The 12486-nt window shown below is 54.1% G+C and overlaps 2 protein-coding genes across 2 annotated transcripts in view; both read right to left on the bottom strand.

Annotated features, from left to right (window-relative positions):
* The window catches only part of RFC1 (replication factor C subunit 1), a gene marked incomplete at its 3' end in the record, with an annotated part of 7716 nt that extends 5228 nt beyond the window's left edge, over positions 1-2488 (bottom strand). The window contains exons 1-10 of the mRNA XM_005841748.1: positions 2435-2488; positions 2241-2389; positions 2081-2191; positions 1924-2034; positions 1755-1801; positions 1606-1701; positions 1405-1455; positions 335-638; positions 174-280; positions 72-127 (exon numbers count right to left, since the gene is read on the bottom strand). Of these exons, the coding sequence (XP_005841805.1) occupies positions 72-127; positions 174-280; positions 335-638; positions 1405-1455; positions 1606-1701; positions 1755-1801; positions 1924-2034; positions 2081-2191; positions 2241-2327 (970 nt within the window). The 5' untranslated portion in view covers positions 2328-2389; positions 2435-2488. The remainder of the gene's footprint in view (positions 1-71; positions 128-173; positions 281-334; positions 639-1404; positions 1456-1605; positions 1702-1754; positions 1802-1923; positions 2035-2080; positions 2192-2240; positions 2390-2434) is intronic.
* Positions 2489-4114: 1626 nt separating this feature from the next.
* On the bottom strand, positions 4115-5305 carry GUITHDRAFT_99474 (hypothetical protein; the record flags this gene model as incomplete). The annotated part of the gene is made up of 1 exon (XM_005841747.1): positions 4115-5305. The coding sequence occupies one exon, from the start codon at positions 5303-5305 to the stop codon at positions 4115-4117; it is 1191 nt and encodes a 396-aa protein (XP_005841804.1).
* Positions 5306-12486: the final 7181 nt, after the last annotated feature.

Genomic DNA, 12486 nt, shown 5'->3' with positions numbered 1-12486 from the left:
ATCCTCCGTCCCTGCATCTTCCAGGAGAGCATCCCAGGTTCAGTTCAAGGGGTGAACGCTGGCCGAAGTACCTTTGCGAGAGCTGCTGATCAGGTTCAAGAGCTCGTCTTCCGTCAAAGTCTTGATCCTGCATGCCATCTCATTCCTCATCCTGCATGTCTCGTTGTTCTCACGTTCCCATCTCCCGGATTTTCTTCATCTTCGTCTCTCCCGCCTCCTCCCCTACTAGCGCATGGGTGACCTTCCCGCTGACCGCCGACACGACCTTCCCCCCATGAGTCTGCCAGCATGTCAACTGTGAAGGCGAGCAGGACAGCAAAGAGCCCCTCCTCACTTGGATCAGATGCGCAGCCTCCTCTCGCTCCAGCGAGTCCAGCACCCCCGATATCACGAACTGCATCCCTTTGAGACAGTCGGGGTCCCCGGTCGGGATGGGTTTCGTGCCATAGTGAGGAGGAGGCTTGCGATTCACGTAGAAGAAGCCCCCAGCTGTCTTTGCCTTCTTCGCTTTGCTGCCTTCTGCCTCTCCCTGCATTTCTCTCTTCCCCGATGCTCCTTCTCGCCCTCCACCCTTGATCCTCATCATCGGACCTTGATTCATGGCGACGATGTCGCCTCTGGCACGGTGCATCTCGTACCTGAGCCTAACCATCCAGCAGCACGCCTCCCGCACGTCTCTAATCACTTCTCCTCCTTCCCGCCCCCATGGCCGCGGCGAAGGGGAGGAAACTGCCATGGCCATGGCCAGAACCAACACTGGCAATGCGGCCATTGAATTGAGAGATCTGAGCCCCCCTCAGAGAAAACAGCGGCCAAGGCCCCCGGGTCACGGTGAGCGGTGACGGACCTCCGACGGGTGCCGGCGGCCCGGGAGCACTGTGCCCGGGCCGCCAAGCTATCTAGTATTCGAACGATGTGGCTGAAAATCGGCCCGACGGTCGTGCTTGTACCGTGACGGTCTGGAACCGGGCGAGCTGAGTGGCGTGGCCCGGGCCGGGGGCCGACGGCGGGCCGCCGGCGGCCGGGGCCATCACGGCAGGGCCGCCGCGCCGCCTGGCATCGGCCCGGACAGTGTATGGCCGGCCCGGGCCTGATCAGTGGCCTAAGGGGCTGACACGCTCAGTCCGGCGGGTCAGCCCCTTAGTTCAAGTAACTCGGCGGTACGGTCACACACTGAGATTTAACTGTGGTCAACTTTAAGTTCGGAGCGGGCCGGGTAACTTGCGACTAGACGGGCGCGGCCCGCGGCCCCGCCGGGTCGGACGGCGGCACAGGCGTCACAGAGTCTGCGCCGCCGGCGCCGTCGGGCCACGCCGGAAAATGCATGCCACTGAGACTGGGAGGCGAAGATGTAGAAAGAGCAGGAGAGAGAGACAGTATCAACGAGCAGACAGAAGAGACGACTGGAGCTGCGACAGATCTGAGATCACTTTGTCGAGCCTCTGCACAGCCCATCTGACGCAAATGTCAGAACACGGGAGGAAGGAAGAACGAGCGGCAGGACTGCAGAAGAAGAATAAAGGAGGAAGGGAGGAGTGGAGGAGTGGAGCAATGGATATGTGGAGGAGTGGAGCAGGGAAGGAGAGGAGGTCAGGGTTGCATTGCCGGTCCTCGTTGTAGGTGTTCCTCAGTCTCTTCAGCCCGTCGATACACGGAGTGAGCTCCTTGCGAAGGTCGTTCACTACCTCATCGCGCGTCCTGCTGAGGGGGGGAGCATCAGGGCGGAGGCTGAGGGAGGGAGCGAAGACTGCGACCTGTGGAACTTGGTCTCTGCAAAGTTGTCGGTCGAGACCCCCACACCCTGGTGGACAAGACGAAGTGAGGAGGAGGAGGAGGAGGAGGAGGAGGAGGAGGAGGAGGAGGAGGCGCTGAAGCAGGAGCAGGAGCAGAAGCAGGGGCGGGGTCAAGAGCAGGAGACTTCACCGCTTGTAAGAGCGACTGGAAGCGCGAGAGGTCGCTGGCAAACCTTGAGAGCCATGCGAGCGTCTGCGTCCTTCCTTGCGACGAGAGCCACCGCGTGACGCTCCCGAACATCTGAGGAAAGGATCAGCTGTGCGTAAACTCCCTCCCCCAGCTTCACCCCAGCTGAATCGATGCGGACGGTGTCGCCGGCGATGACGAGCTTGTCTCCCTCCTTCACATCCGCCAGCAGCTTGAGATTCGCTCTCAGCACCTCCCACGAGGGGACCACCTGCTCTGCGTCAAACAGGAGGAGGAGGAGACCAGGAACCTCCTATCACCTGCTTCGGGGTCACGTACACGCAGTCGTCGTCGTCATCGTCACTGCATGTCGACGGCTGAGCCGCCTGCTGCTCCTCGTGCAGCATGCGATGGTCGAGATGATCGAGGGAGGACAGCCTCCCTAGCGGAGTGCTGTCATCGTCAGGCACTGCTCCAACATCAGAAGCGCAGAGTGGGATGCGGCCATCGACACCTTGACCACCAGTGTCTGCATGTGACTTGCCAGTCGATGCGGCAGGCTGCAGGAATTCCTGTTCCTCTCCTACTCCCCTCCTCGTCTCCACTGCATCCGATTCGTTCCGCACCTCGTCTTCGATGCTCTTGACCTCCTCTGAAAAGAAGACAGGGAGAGGAGAATTTGCAATCTTCTCATCGCTTTCCGACAACGAGTCTGTAGTTTCACTCTGATTCCCCGACGCTCTCAAGTCCATCTTGCTGACTGGGCTGCTTCCTGTCAAGATACAAGCTCAGACCCATAGACAGAGATGTTGTGTGGGATACCCTCCTCTTCCATGCTTCTGTTTCCCATGTGCTGCAAACTGCTTGCTACTTGCTGGGGTCCTCTCTCCTCAGATCTCGGACCAACTTCTCTGGCCCAGCGACTCGAGTCGACGTGCTCTGACTTTGCAAAGGTTTCTGCCCTGCCGGGCACGTAATTGTTCTTGAAGTTTGCAAGCTCGCGCTCCAGAAGCTTGTCGTAGGGTATCTTGCTTCCAGCAGTCCTGGAAGAGGGAAGATTCGAAACGTTGGAGACAAGTCCAAAGAAACATCGTCAGTACCGAGGATGGGAGGGGAGTAAAGGAGGTAGGGAGAGTCAGAGAGAGGAGGGTGGGAGGGAGGGTGGGAAGGAGCAAGGGAGCAAGGGAGCGAGCGAGGGAGATAGATAGGTTCATAGAGAGCGAGATCAACGAGCATACTTCTCGGTACAAGATGGCTGCTTGTGAATGTCGAGCTCCCCTTCCTCCTCGTTCCCCAACCCTTGCGCTCGGAGGATGATCTCTTTCGCACGGTTCAGCCTCATGGACCTGTGGGTGTATTCTTCCAGCTTGCCCTCCGGCGCCTTGTCTGGATGAAACTGCAGCATCAGCTCTCTGTGCCGCCTCTTCACGTCCTGCTCGCTAGGCCAGCAGTCAAGTCCCCAACCCAGGGCAGCGAACGCTTCGTCCAGTGTCATCTTGTGCGACATGCTCTCAACCTTCGCCTTCCGATCCTGTGCTTCTCCGGAGAGAAAAGGATCCATGACCAACCTGTCCCTCCCGTCTTTGACGTGCTACACCCACACCACCATGCTCGACGTCCACGGGAGTTTGTCCTTGCGGTAGATTCTATGAATCGCTCGAGCTATCGTCGTCCAACACGCTCCGTGTCACCTTCATCCCATCACGAGGGAGGAGTGCCAAGTACCCTTCATGATGTGCATGCCCAAACACCGACATCAAGACCTTCTCCGACTTGTCTGCGGCTCGCGCTCTCCTCCCCTCCCTACACGACGTGTCGCAACTCGACGTGAGGACTGTTATTGAGTTAGACGGGTGGGGTAGTTCACGTACCGGTGCTTTGTAGAAAAATCATCCTTCATTAGCAGGGTGGTACTCTTGTACTACCGGTGGCAGGGAATGCAAGGTTTGTAGGAGTGGGGCATTCCAAATTAGGTCAAATCGATTGCAACTTGAGAAGCAGAGCAGAGAAGAAAGCAGCTGATGAGAAAGAAGACATGACACTTGAAAAGCAGTGACATGTCATTCAGAGGCAAAGAAGACCGAAGCAGTCAGCAACCGCAGTGAACTTCAATTGAAGAAATTATTTAATGTACATTATCACCGCCACAGTCGAAATTCAATCATCATTGAAACACGAGCATACATGTGAAAAACTATGTGTTGGAAACCAGAAGCCGTTCCTGTTGTAGCTTGAAACCTTGCAGATACATGTTCAGAAACGACGGTGGAACTGCATGCGAAGGCTGCGGATTGGCAATAGCTGGTACGATAGGCGGCTGGTCGAACAACGAAAGTGCATGTAGGTAGAGACGGATTCCCGCAGACTGAGACTTGTCCTGAAGGAGCATACCTAACTCTGAATCCGAGGAGATGAGAATGTTGTCTCCATCCTCGTCGACGTAGCTGAGCTGCAAGGCACTTGTTGGAACGCCGAGGAGTTCTTCTCGATAGGCATTTCGCAGCCCAGTCATGATCATCTCGTAACCTTGAACAGGATTCCCAAAGTGATCGAACTCAAAGTTCCACTTCAGCCGCCTGAACACAGCTTGCTTGCCTGGTTGTGTGAGAGACACTTTGAACTTCAGCTCTCGACTCTTTGCCGGGTTACAAGACCGTGGCAAAACGTCTGAGTTGGGCATCACGTGAGTGTGAGCGAGGGTCTCTAAAGGCGTCGAGGCAACACTGCTTGATTCGATGTTGAGACGACCCTCCTTGCTTGGCTTGGAAAGACCATGTCGCTTGATGAAACGAGAGTACCAGCCGTGAGTTGCTTTGAAGTCCGTCATGCCCATTTCGGTCGCTACTTCAGCAGCACATTTGCATATCTGAGCTCTGCATCCCAAGCCAAGGCCAGCTTCAACAATGTATTGATGGATGCGCTTTTCCAGCTCAAGGTGCTTTTGGGCTGGAGAGTATCGCTTAATTCCTGCGTGAACGCCCGTATCCGAAATTTGTTTCAATTTCGAGACGTTCTCAGCTTTGAGAATCTTTGATATTGCTGACCTACTCTTCCCAAACATCGTTGCGAGCTGGGCCTGGGTCATGAAGATTGCAGGGTTTGTTGAAGTGTGCCGCTTGATTATTTCCATCTTCTCCCCGAGGGTCAACTTGTTCTTGTTCATACACGCTTTCCTGTGCTGTAGGCGCTCTGCAGTGGTCCATACTCTAGCACGTCTCGACACATTTCCGTTATCATTCGATGCAGATTCGTTCGAATCAGTCTCACTAACATTTTCGGCATCGTCCTGCACGCACGGCCTTTGAGCCACTGGAGTTGCGTATTGCAGAGAAGGTTGAAAGTTTCCAAGGCCACACGGCACAGGCAGAGGATCGTACTTGTTCATCGGAAAGAGACGTCGAGCTGTTAAAACACAAAGTGTGAGCAAAAGTGAAATGTCGGTAAAACAACCGTGAGCCAACAGCAGAATTCCAAAACAACCACAGAATCAGCCCTTCTTCTTGTGCATTCAAGTATTGATTTCAAACACACTTGGGCTTTTGCCAACCGGCCTTCATATACAACAATGGACATTCCACGATGAGGGAAACAGCGCAGCAAAGAGTATGTCGCAGAGGTTATCAAGAGATGCGGGAGAAGGATCAATTTCACATTATCATCCTGCAATCCGCTTCACAGCAACGTCACTGCCCTGCAACGCAGGCGGGGCCTGCTTGCTGGGCAACAGAGCGGAAATGGAAGGAAGAAAGAAGGAAGCAACGAAGAAGAAGGGAAGCATACAGACACGGTGATCCCAAAACAAGCATCAACCATGGAAGAGGAGGAGGGCTAGCGGGTACATGTTGCGGGGACGCGCTCTTACCTTCCTCCTGCATCATCTTGCGCAATCAGACGGCACAGTGTTGTGTTGGTGTGTTGTTAATTTTAACGCCACCCTACCCTGGGTCCCCTACCCCACCCTACTATGGAAGTGAACTCTTTGATTTCAACTTGTGATCACCCCTGCGTTCCACAGCACTGTACCCCTTGATTTTGAAAATCTTTACCACCCAACCATTCGTGACGTGTACCTGCACGATGTGGTCTCCCACCCTACCAACTAGGTGCATTTCTGTCACGGGAATCGCCGAATCGAAGGGGTGGGGTCCTTGAGTACTTCCCCCACCCTTCCTCCTAAACTCAACTCTCGACAGCTCGCAAAAAGTCCCCTGCTCAGGACGCAATCCCTGGTCAACGCTGGTATACACCCTACCTACTATATTTTATAAGTGATGTACTAGGATAAATCAACATACCCTCACGGCAATACAAAGGCACCAAAGCCCCATTTGACTTTCCTATCCCAACCGAATCCACCCCACCCTTGCAACACATTCTGTCCCTAGCAGCCGTGGTTGTACCAAACCAGTGCACCAAGGACCCATAATATTTTGCTAAAAAGAACCCGTACTTGATGGAATCAAGTGATCTACCCCTCCGCCTTTATGTCACCAGACAACGCTCAAGTTTACTACTGGTAACAAGAGGATGTCACGACCCCCTACCACCGGTATGATTACCTTTACTTTCTGCTGATAACCACCCCTAGTGAAAGGCGTCAGGGCAGGCTCCCTACAATTGACAAAGCTTACCCGTCGTGACACAGGGGGTGGGGTGCTACTTCGGTATGCCCGATCCACTCCCCATTCTGTGGGGTTCGTCGTGGCTTTTTTTTCGGTATGTACCCCCGTGAGACCATCAAACTACCCCACCATTTGAATGGAGTCCATTTCTGGCTTTGTGTGATACACCCTACCCCCTCCCAGTCCCCCAATGTCTCCTTAACGGGTCCACCTGGCATGCATCCCATCGGAGTTGACTTTCATTGTGATGGTTGAGTTAGAGCGCACCCCTAAATCAACAAGGATAAGTACCCGTTCTCTCTCACCAATCTCCTCCAGCTGCGCCGGAGGGATCAAGCTCCGTCCTCACCCCCACCCGGGTCATCCGATCACATGGATAGTACGAGGGGTACCCCCTCTCGGCAAGCTTACGTACGGTGTTACCACCCTTAAAAGTCAAGTAGTCGGTACCCCACCCCCCTTGGAGGATTCGAAGACGGGCCCCGAACCACAAACGGAAGTAGACAAATATTTTTGACGGGGGTGGGTGGAAAGAAGAATGATCAGGGGGTGGAGTGCGGTGATTGCAGCCCTTGTCGTGTCCCCATCCACCCCACCCCATCTCCTCGAGCGGACGCCAAAAACATGCATTTCACCCCACCCACCCCACACCCGGGGCCGTAAAATCAAAAGGCTATAAAACCTATTTTAGAGCCTGGGGGATGTCACGACCACTCTTCTATAATCGACCTGGTATCGCTGCTGACCCCAACCCCTCCAACCCTTTCTTTTGACCCCTCCTCGATCTCGCCAGGCACGGTTCATTGTTGTGACTTGTTTCTATGAAAGGTGCGCCTGTGCAAGGAATGCACCTGGTACCCCACCCACCCCTAGTGGCTTACTGGATATGTACCCGTACTTCTTCCTTGGAAATCATGATGATATCACCCCTCCATTCACAGCAGACACCCGTGGTGGTCTGACTCCTTCACAGTGACACAGGGTCAACTTGGGCGATGCCGCTGGAGAGGAGAGGAAGAGGACAGGTACAACTAGGAAGAGGAGAGAGGAGAAAGAACAGGGAAGAGCAAGGATAGAAGCAGTGAGCCTCCGATGGAAGAGCAGAAAACGTCCGACCAGAGGGGAAAGCTGGAGTGGAACAAGAGAGTGGATCGGATGGGGTGGGGATGGGGGTGCCAGGGGAAAGAAGGTGAGGGACAGGGGCAAGAGGATGGAGAATAGGAAAGAAAGGGAGGATAAGACATAGAAGAGGAGGAAGAGAAAGAGCACATGTCAGCATTTGAGACATTAGGGCCTCACTAAGTCATGCTGTCCTGTTCAACGGTTTGCAACTCACTGAACTACGACCTACCCGATCATACCTCTCCTGTGCACAGCGAGAATCCTGTGCACAATGCTGCTTGCATCACTGAGTTGATTCTAGTTCTTCGTCTTCCCCAGATCCGAGTTTTGGCCAGCTGTTGCTGCGGCGCGCTAGAGACGAACCTCTTACTGCTGCATATGAAGCATGTCCATGAGGTCTTTGAGGGAAGGCTGTACGGCAGTAGAGGACATAGTCGGCACATCATCAATTGTCGGCTCGATGTCTTCTCGGCGTTCATATGTTCTCTGTCGAGTTTGAGCACTTGCTACTAGCCAGTGTTGTTACATAACCTTCGGGAATGAGAGAGAGAGAGAGAGAGAGAGAGAGAGAGAGAGAGAGAGAGAGAGAGAGAGAGAGAGAGAGAGAGAGAGAGAGAGAGAGAGAGAGAGAGAGAGAGAGAGAGAGAGAGAGAGAGAGAGAGAGAGAGAGAGAGAGAGAGAGAGAGAGAGAGAGAGAGAGAGAGAGAGAGAGAGAGAGAGAGAGAGAGAGGAGGGGAGGGGAGGGGAGGGGAGGGAGCACTGCTGCGTTTACTGGGACACAACGAGCTATGGCTACTGCTGTCGGCTAGGACAAAGGCCTATTGCCCCTACATGTGCTTTTCAAGTTTGTCAGAGCTCATAGGAACCGAGCCCGAGTCAGACAAAGGCCTATCAGGATGAAAGGACAGTTGGCTGTCTCGTTCTCGTGTTTGAAGCTGACTTCTCCTGGATGACCCAGGATACTCTACTCCAGTGTGAAGCTGCTGAAAGGACCCCTGTGGAGGTCTTTGTTGCAGCAACCGTGTACCCGTGGGGGACTTACAAGGTAAACAGAAGGGGTGCGTCTTGTGGAGTACGACCCGTTGGAAGCAGCTTGCTGCCATGCAAGGACGGGGTTCTCTTCCCTGCGAGAGAGCATGGTATCCTCTCGAAGGTCAGAAGGGATGCTTGTCAACTTCCAAGGACAGGACACCCCTCCTTTCTGTAGCCAAGAGACGGCACCCCTGGCTCATTCCTCGAAGCTATAAAAGGATGAAACTCGTCAGAGCTAGGTGGTCCTCTTCCCCTTTCGTGTGTGTTCACGATTGTGTGTGTGTGTGTGTGAAAGAAATAAAAGAGAGTTAGATCTCCTTCTGTTTCACCGCTTTCCCTCTTAGTAGAGAAATCCAACGTGAGTTCTTGTTGAACTGCGCTTGAAGGTCCACTCGAGAATCTTCGAGGTGTGACATAAATTGGTAGCAAGGTTGCGATCGGTGATAGCGATCGAGTCTTCTCTCTTCCCCTCCCTTTCTCCACTGTTTTGCTTCTTTCTACGCTGACGTCGCGTAGATGTCCGGATACAATACTCGACTCGCAGCTCGCATGCTGGACGAGAATGCTACGGATACTTTGGAACATGACTGACTGGCAATCTGCTGCCGGCGTTGACGACGATCTTACGGTCCTGAATCGACCGAGGATCGGTCTTTCCAAAACATGTCTGCCGCGCTGTTGGAGGTTCAGCAGCGCCTCAGTGCTCTCGGCGAAGGTCCCGCCTCCTCTGCGGCGGTCCCGCCCGCCGCTCTCAAGCTTTGAAGCCTGGACCGCCCCCCATCTCCTCGCGTGACGGTCCTCCGCTGGTCTCTCTGGCTGATCAGCCGCTCAATTGCTTGCTAAGTTGCGCAATCTCCCCAAGTTGGATACTGCCCGCCAAACTAGCGCCAACAATGTCCTGACATGGGTTCAAACCATTCAGTACTCCTTTGCGGTCTATGGTATTCCCCGAGCTAATTGGGTTGTCCATACCCTCGATTTACGGAGGCTGGATGCTCCCGTCCGCCAACACTTCGTGGCCAAGTACCCGCCAGAGACCTTTCGCCGCATGCCATCGGATTGGGACACTGTGACACGTTTTCGGAGGAAATTCGTGACATTAATCGAGCAACTTCAGCTCCTTCCGGATGGTAAATTATTTGCGACGTCCTCACTGGTCCGGGGGGTCTGCAAACGGTTCATTAATGGTGTCCGATCGCATATGACTGCTCTACTCTCAGTAAATCAGTGGGCCCTGACTTTACAGCGTTCGGATGATGTTGACTCAGTTCCGTCAGCTCAGGGAGTACGCGCTCAAGATCGACAATCAGACCAGAACCAAAGACCATTCGACGGGAGCAGATCCCCAGTGACCGGCAGCTCTACTCCGTGGCTGGTGGGCAATCGCTCCTCTACTTCCAATGATCGCAAGAGTCGTCCTTCTGCCCCCGGCCAGGATTCGGCCTTCAAAGAGCGCCGTGCTGCTCGGCAGGACGCCGGCCAGGGGTGCGGGAGACTCCTCGTCCCCACGCACATCGACCAATACCATCCGTTGTTACAACTGTGGCCCTGGACATCGAGGCTATGCGGCAAGCCCAGTGTTCAAAGTTGATCTTTCCCTGGCATGCGGACTGGAACACGCTCAGTCAGCCTCCTCCACCTGAGGATACTATCATGATGCCCTGGGTCATGGCGACCGTCTCCTCGCGGAGTCGCCTGTTTCTACCAGTTCGTTGGTCTCTCAGGTCGCCTCGTCGGACTCGCCGCTCGCAGCTCAGGCCTTGCAGGAGCTACTCGAGGATTTTTCCGATGTTCTGAACGGTAGACGAACTACCAATCCAGCCACTGGGCCTGTCTCGCGGGGGCAGTATGACGTTGTCCTTGCGAGGGAAGCGCTGGCGAACACGCCGGCTCGATAATTGTTGTTGTTGCAAACCTCGGTGATCACCGGGGAAAGGACTCCGCAATGTATCGGATCTCGAAATTTGCGAATTTCAAACTGCTGATTGAATAAACGCGCGTCGATCCAGACCAAATCACCAACTTGCTAGCGAAGCGGGCGGCGAGAAGGAAGTAGACGCGTCTCTGCTCGAGCATTCAAAGTGTATCCGAGAAAACTGATCTGCGTCTGAAGAAACACACACTTGCTCCGTTTAACGAAGACTCTGACCTGGTCAGGGTGGTGGCGGAGGCGCTCCAGTAGGAGACGCACCTGCTGTAGGTGCCACGGTGAACGAGGATTACCCATGGAGAAGAGTAAGACATCATCGACGTAGACTAAGACATTGGCCATACCTGCGAGAATGCCCTGTGAGAACAGCTCAGTGTGGCCGTTTTCAGACCAAAGGGCAGAGCGCGGAATTGGTAGGATCCTTGTTCAGTAACAAACCCAGTGTATTGAGAGTTGTCAGGAGTGAGAGCCAGCTGCCAGAACCCAGAGGCCATGTCTAGCTTGCTGAAGTAATGATAGGGTATCCGTACTGGACTGAGTACGCTGCGAGAGCACCCGCCCGATCCGTTAGGCGGAAAACTGTCGTCGAGGAGGTGATTGTGTTGCCAGGCTCCTCGATAATCAATACAAAAACGAAATTGAGGGACTCCTTCAGAGGAAAGACCTTTGCGAACAAAGATGACGGGACTCTGCCACATGACATCATTGTTCCGTTCAATGATGCCACGTGCCAACAAGAAGTCGATCGTTTTAGCGAGCTCCTCCTGGAGCGTCGCAGGAAGTCGGTAGGGACGACGCCGGACGAATTGGACGGACGTCATCAGGAACTGACCCGAACTTCGGATGGCCTCGGATCAAGATGTTTTTAATGCCAAGTTCCTACGCCCCCATGTGCGCAGGAACTTCGGAAAGATCATTTGCAACAGCCTGTGGTTTCCCAACCAGGCTGTGCCTGGATTCGGCGGCGAAGTGGCTCGCATCATCAATCATCCGATCAACGTAATGGTGCGAAGCAATATCTGGTTCGTTGGAAGGGATTTTCCTCCGCCGACGACACTTGGGAACCTGTTGCCCATCTCTCGCGTACACCGGCGCTCCGTCAGTTGCTTCAGACATATGAACAGCATCGCACGCGTCAGGATGCTTCTGCTTCGTCTCATGAGCAGCGGCAGCGTCGTGCGCCTCTCGATTAGGATTTTTACTTGCTGCGCCTGGAGCGTGCGACTTCGTTATGTTGTCGACACGCGATTTGAAGTTGCATGGCAGTCCATGGGCAAGATGAAAATTCGTTTCATTGGACCTTTCAAGATACAAGAGAAAGTTTCAGATAACTCTGTGCGCTTGGAGTTTACACCGCGTTTTCAACACATGAAGAAAACAGTTTTCAACGTGGCGAAACGTCGTCCTTACTATTTTCGAGATGTGTCCCTGGATGAAATTGAACCACCACCGTTGCCTTTGGTTCAACGCGATGGACAGTATTTTGAAGTCGATCGTATTTTGGCTCGTCGCGGGAAAGTCGGAAATCGTGTGCAGTACCCGGTTCGTTGGAAAGCCTCGGATATGACAAGTCCGATCATCGGATGATTCTTGGTTGTCTACGCGTGAATTTCGCACTCCGGCTCCAGAGTTAAGGAAAATGATTCGTGATTTCAATCTTGTGAATGCTAAATGATTCAGCGCTAGTAGGGAGCGAAATGATAGGATATAGTGGGCTCCGCCAGGCTCCGTGACTGAACGGTGGGGCAGTCCCGGGCCGATCCGCGGCGCGGCACTCACCGTGCCGCCCGCCGCCGCGGCGGGGGGGCCGCCGGCGTCACGCGGCTAGTCAGGTTATAGATATTTTTTGATCATTGTCGA

Source organism: Guillardia theta (genome assembly GCF_000315625.1).
Source record: "Guillardia theta CCMP2712 unplaced genomic scaffold GUITHscaffold_2, whole genome shotgun sequence".
Lineage (NCBI taxonomy): Eukaryota > Cryptophyceae > Pyrenomonadales > Geminigeraceae > Guillardia > Guillardia theta.
This window is presented reverse-complemented; position numbering and strand designations above follow the sequence as displayed.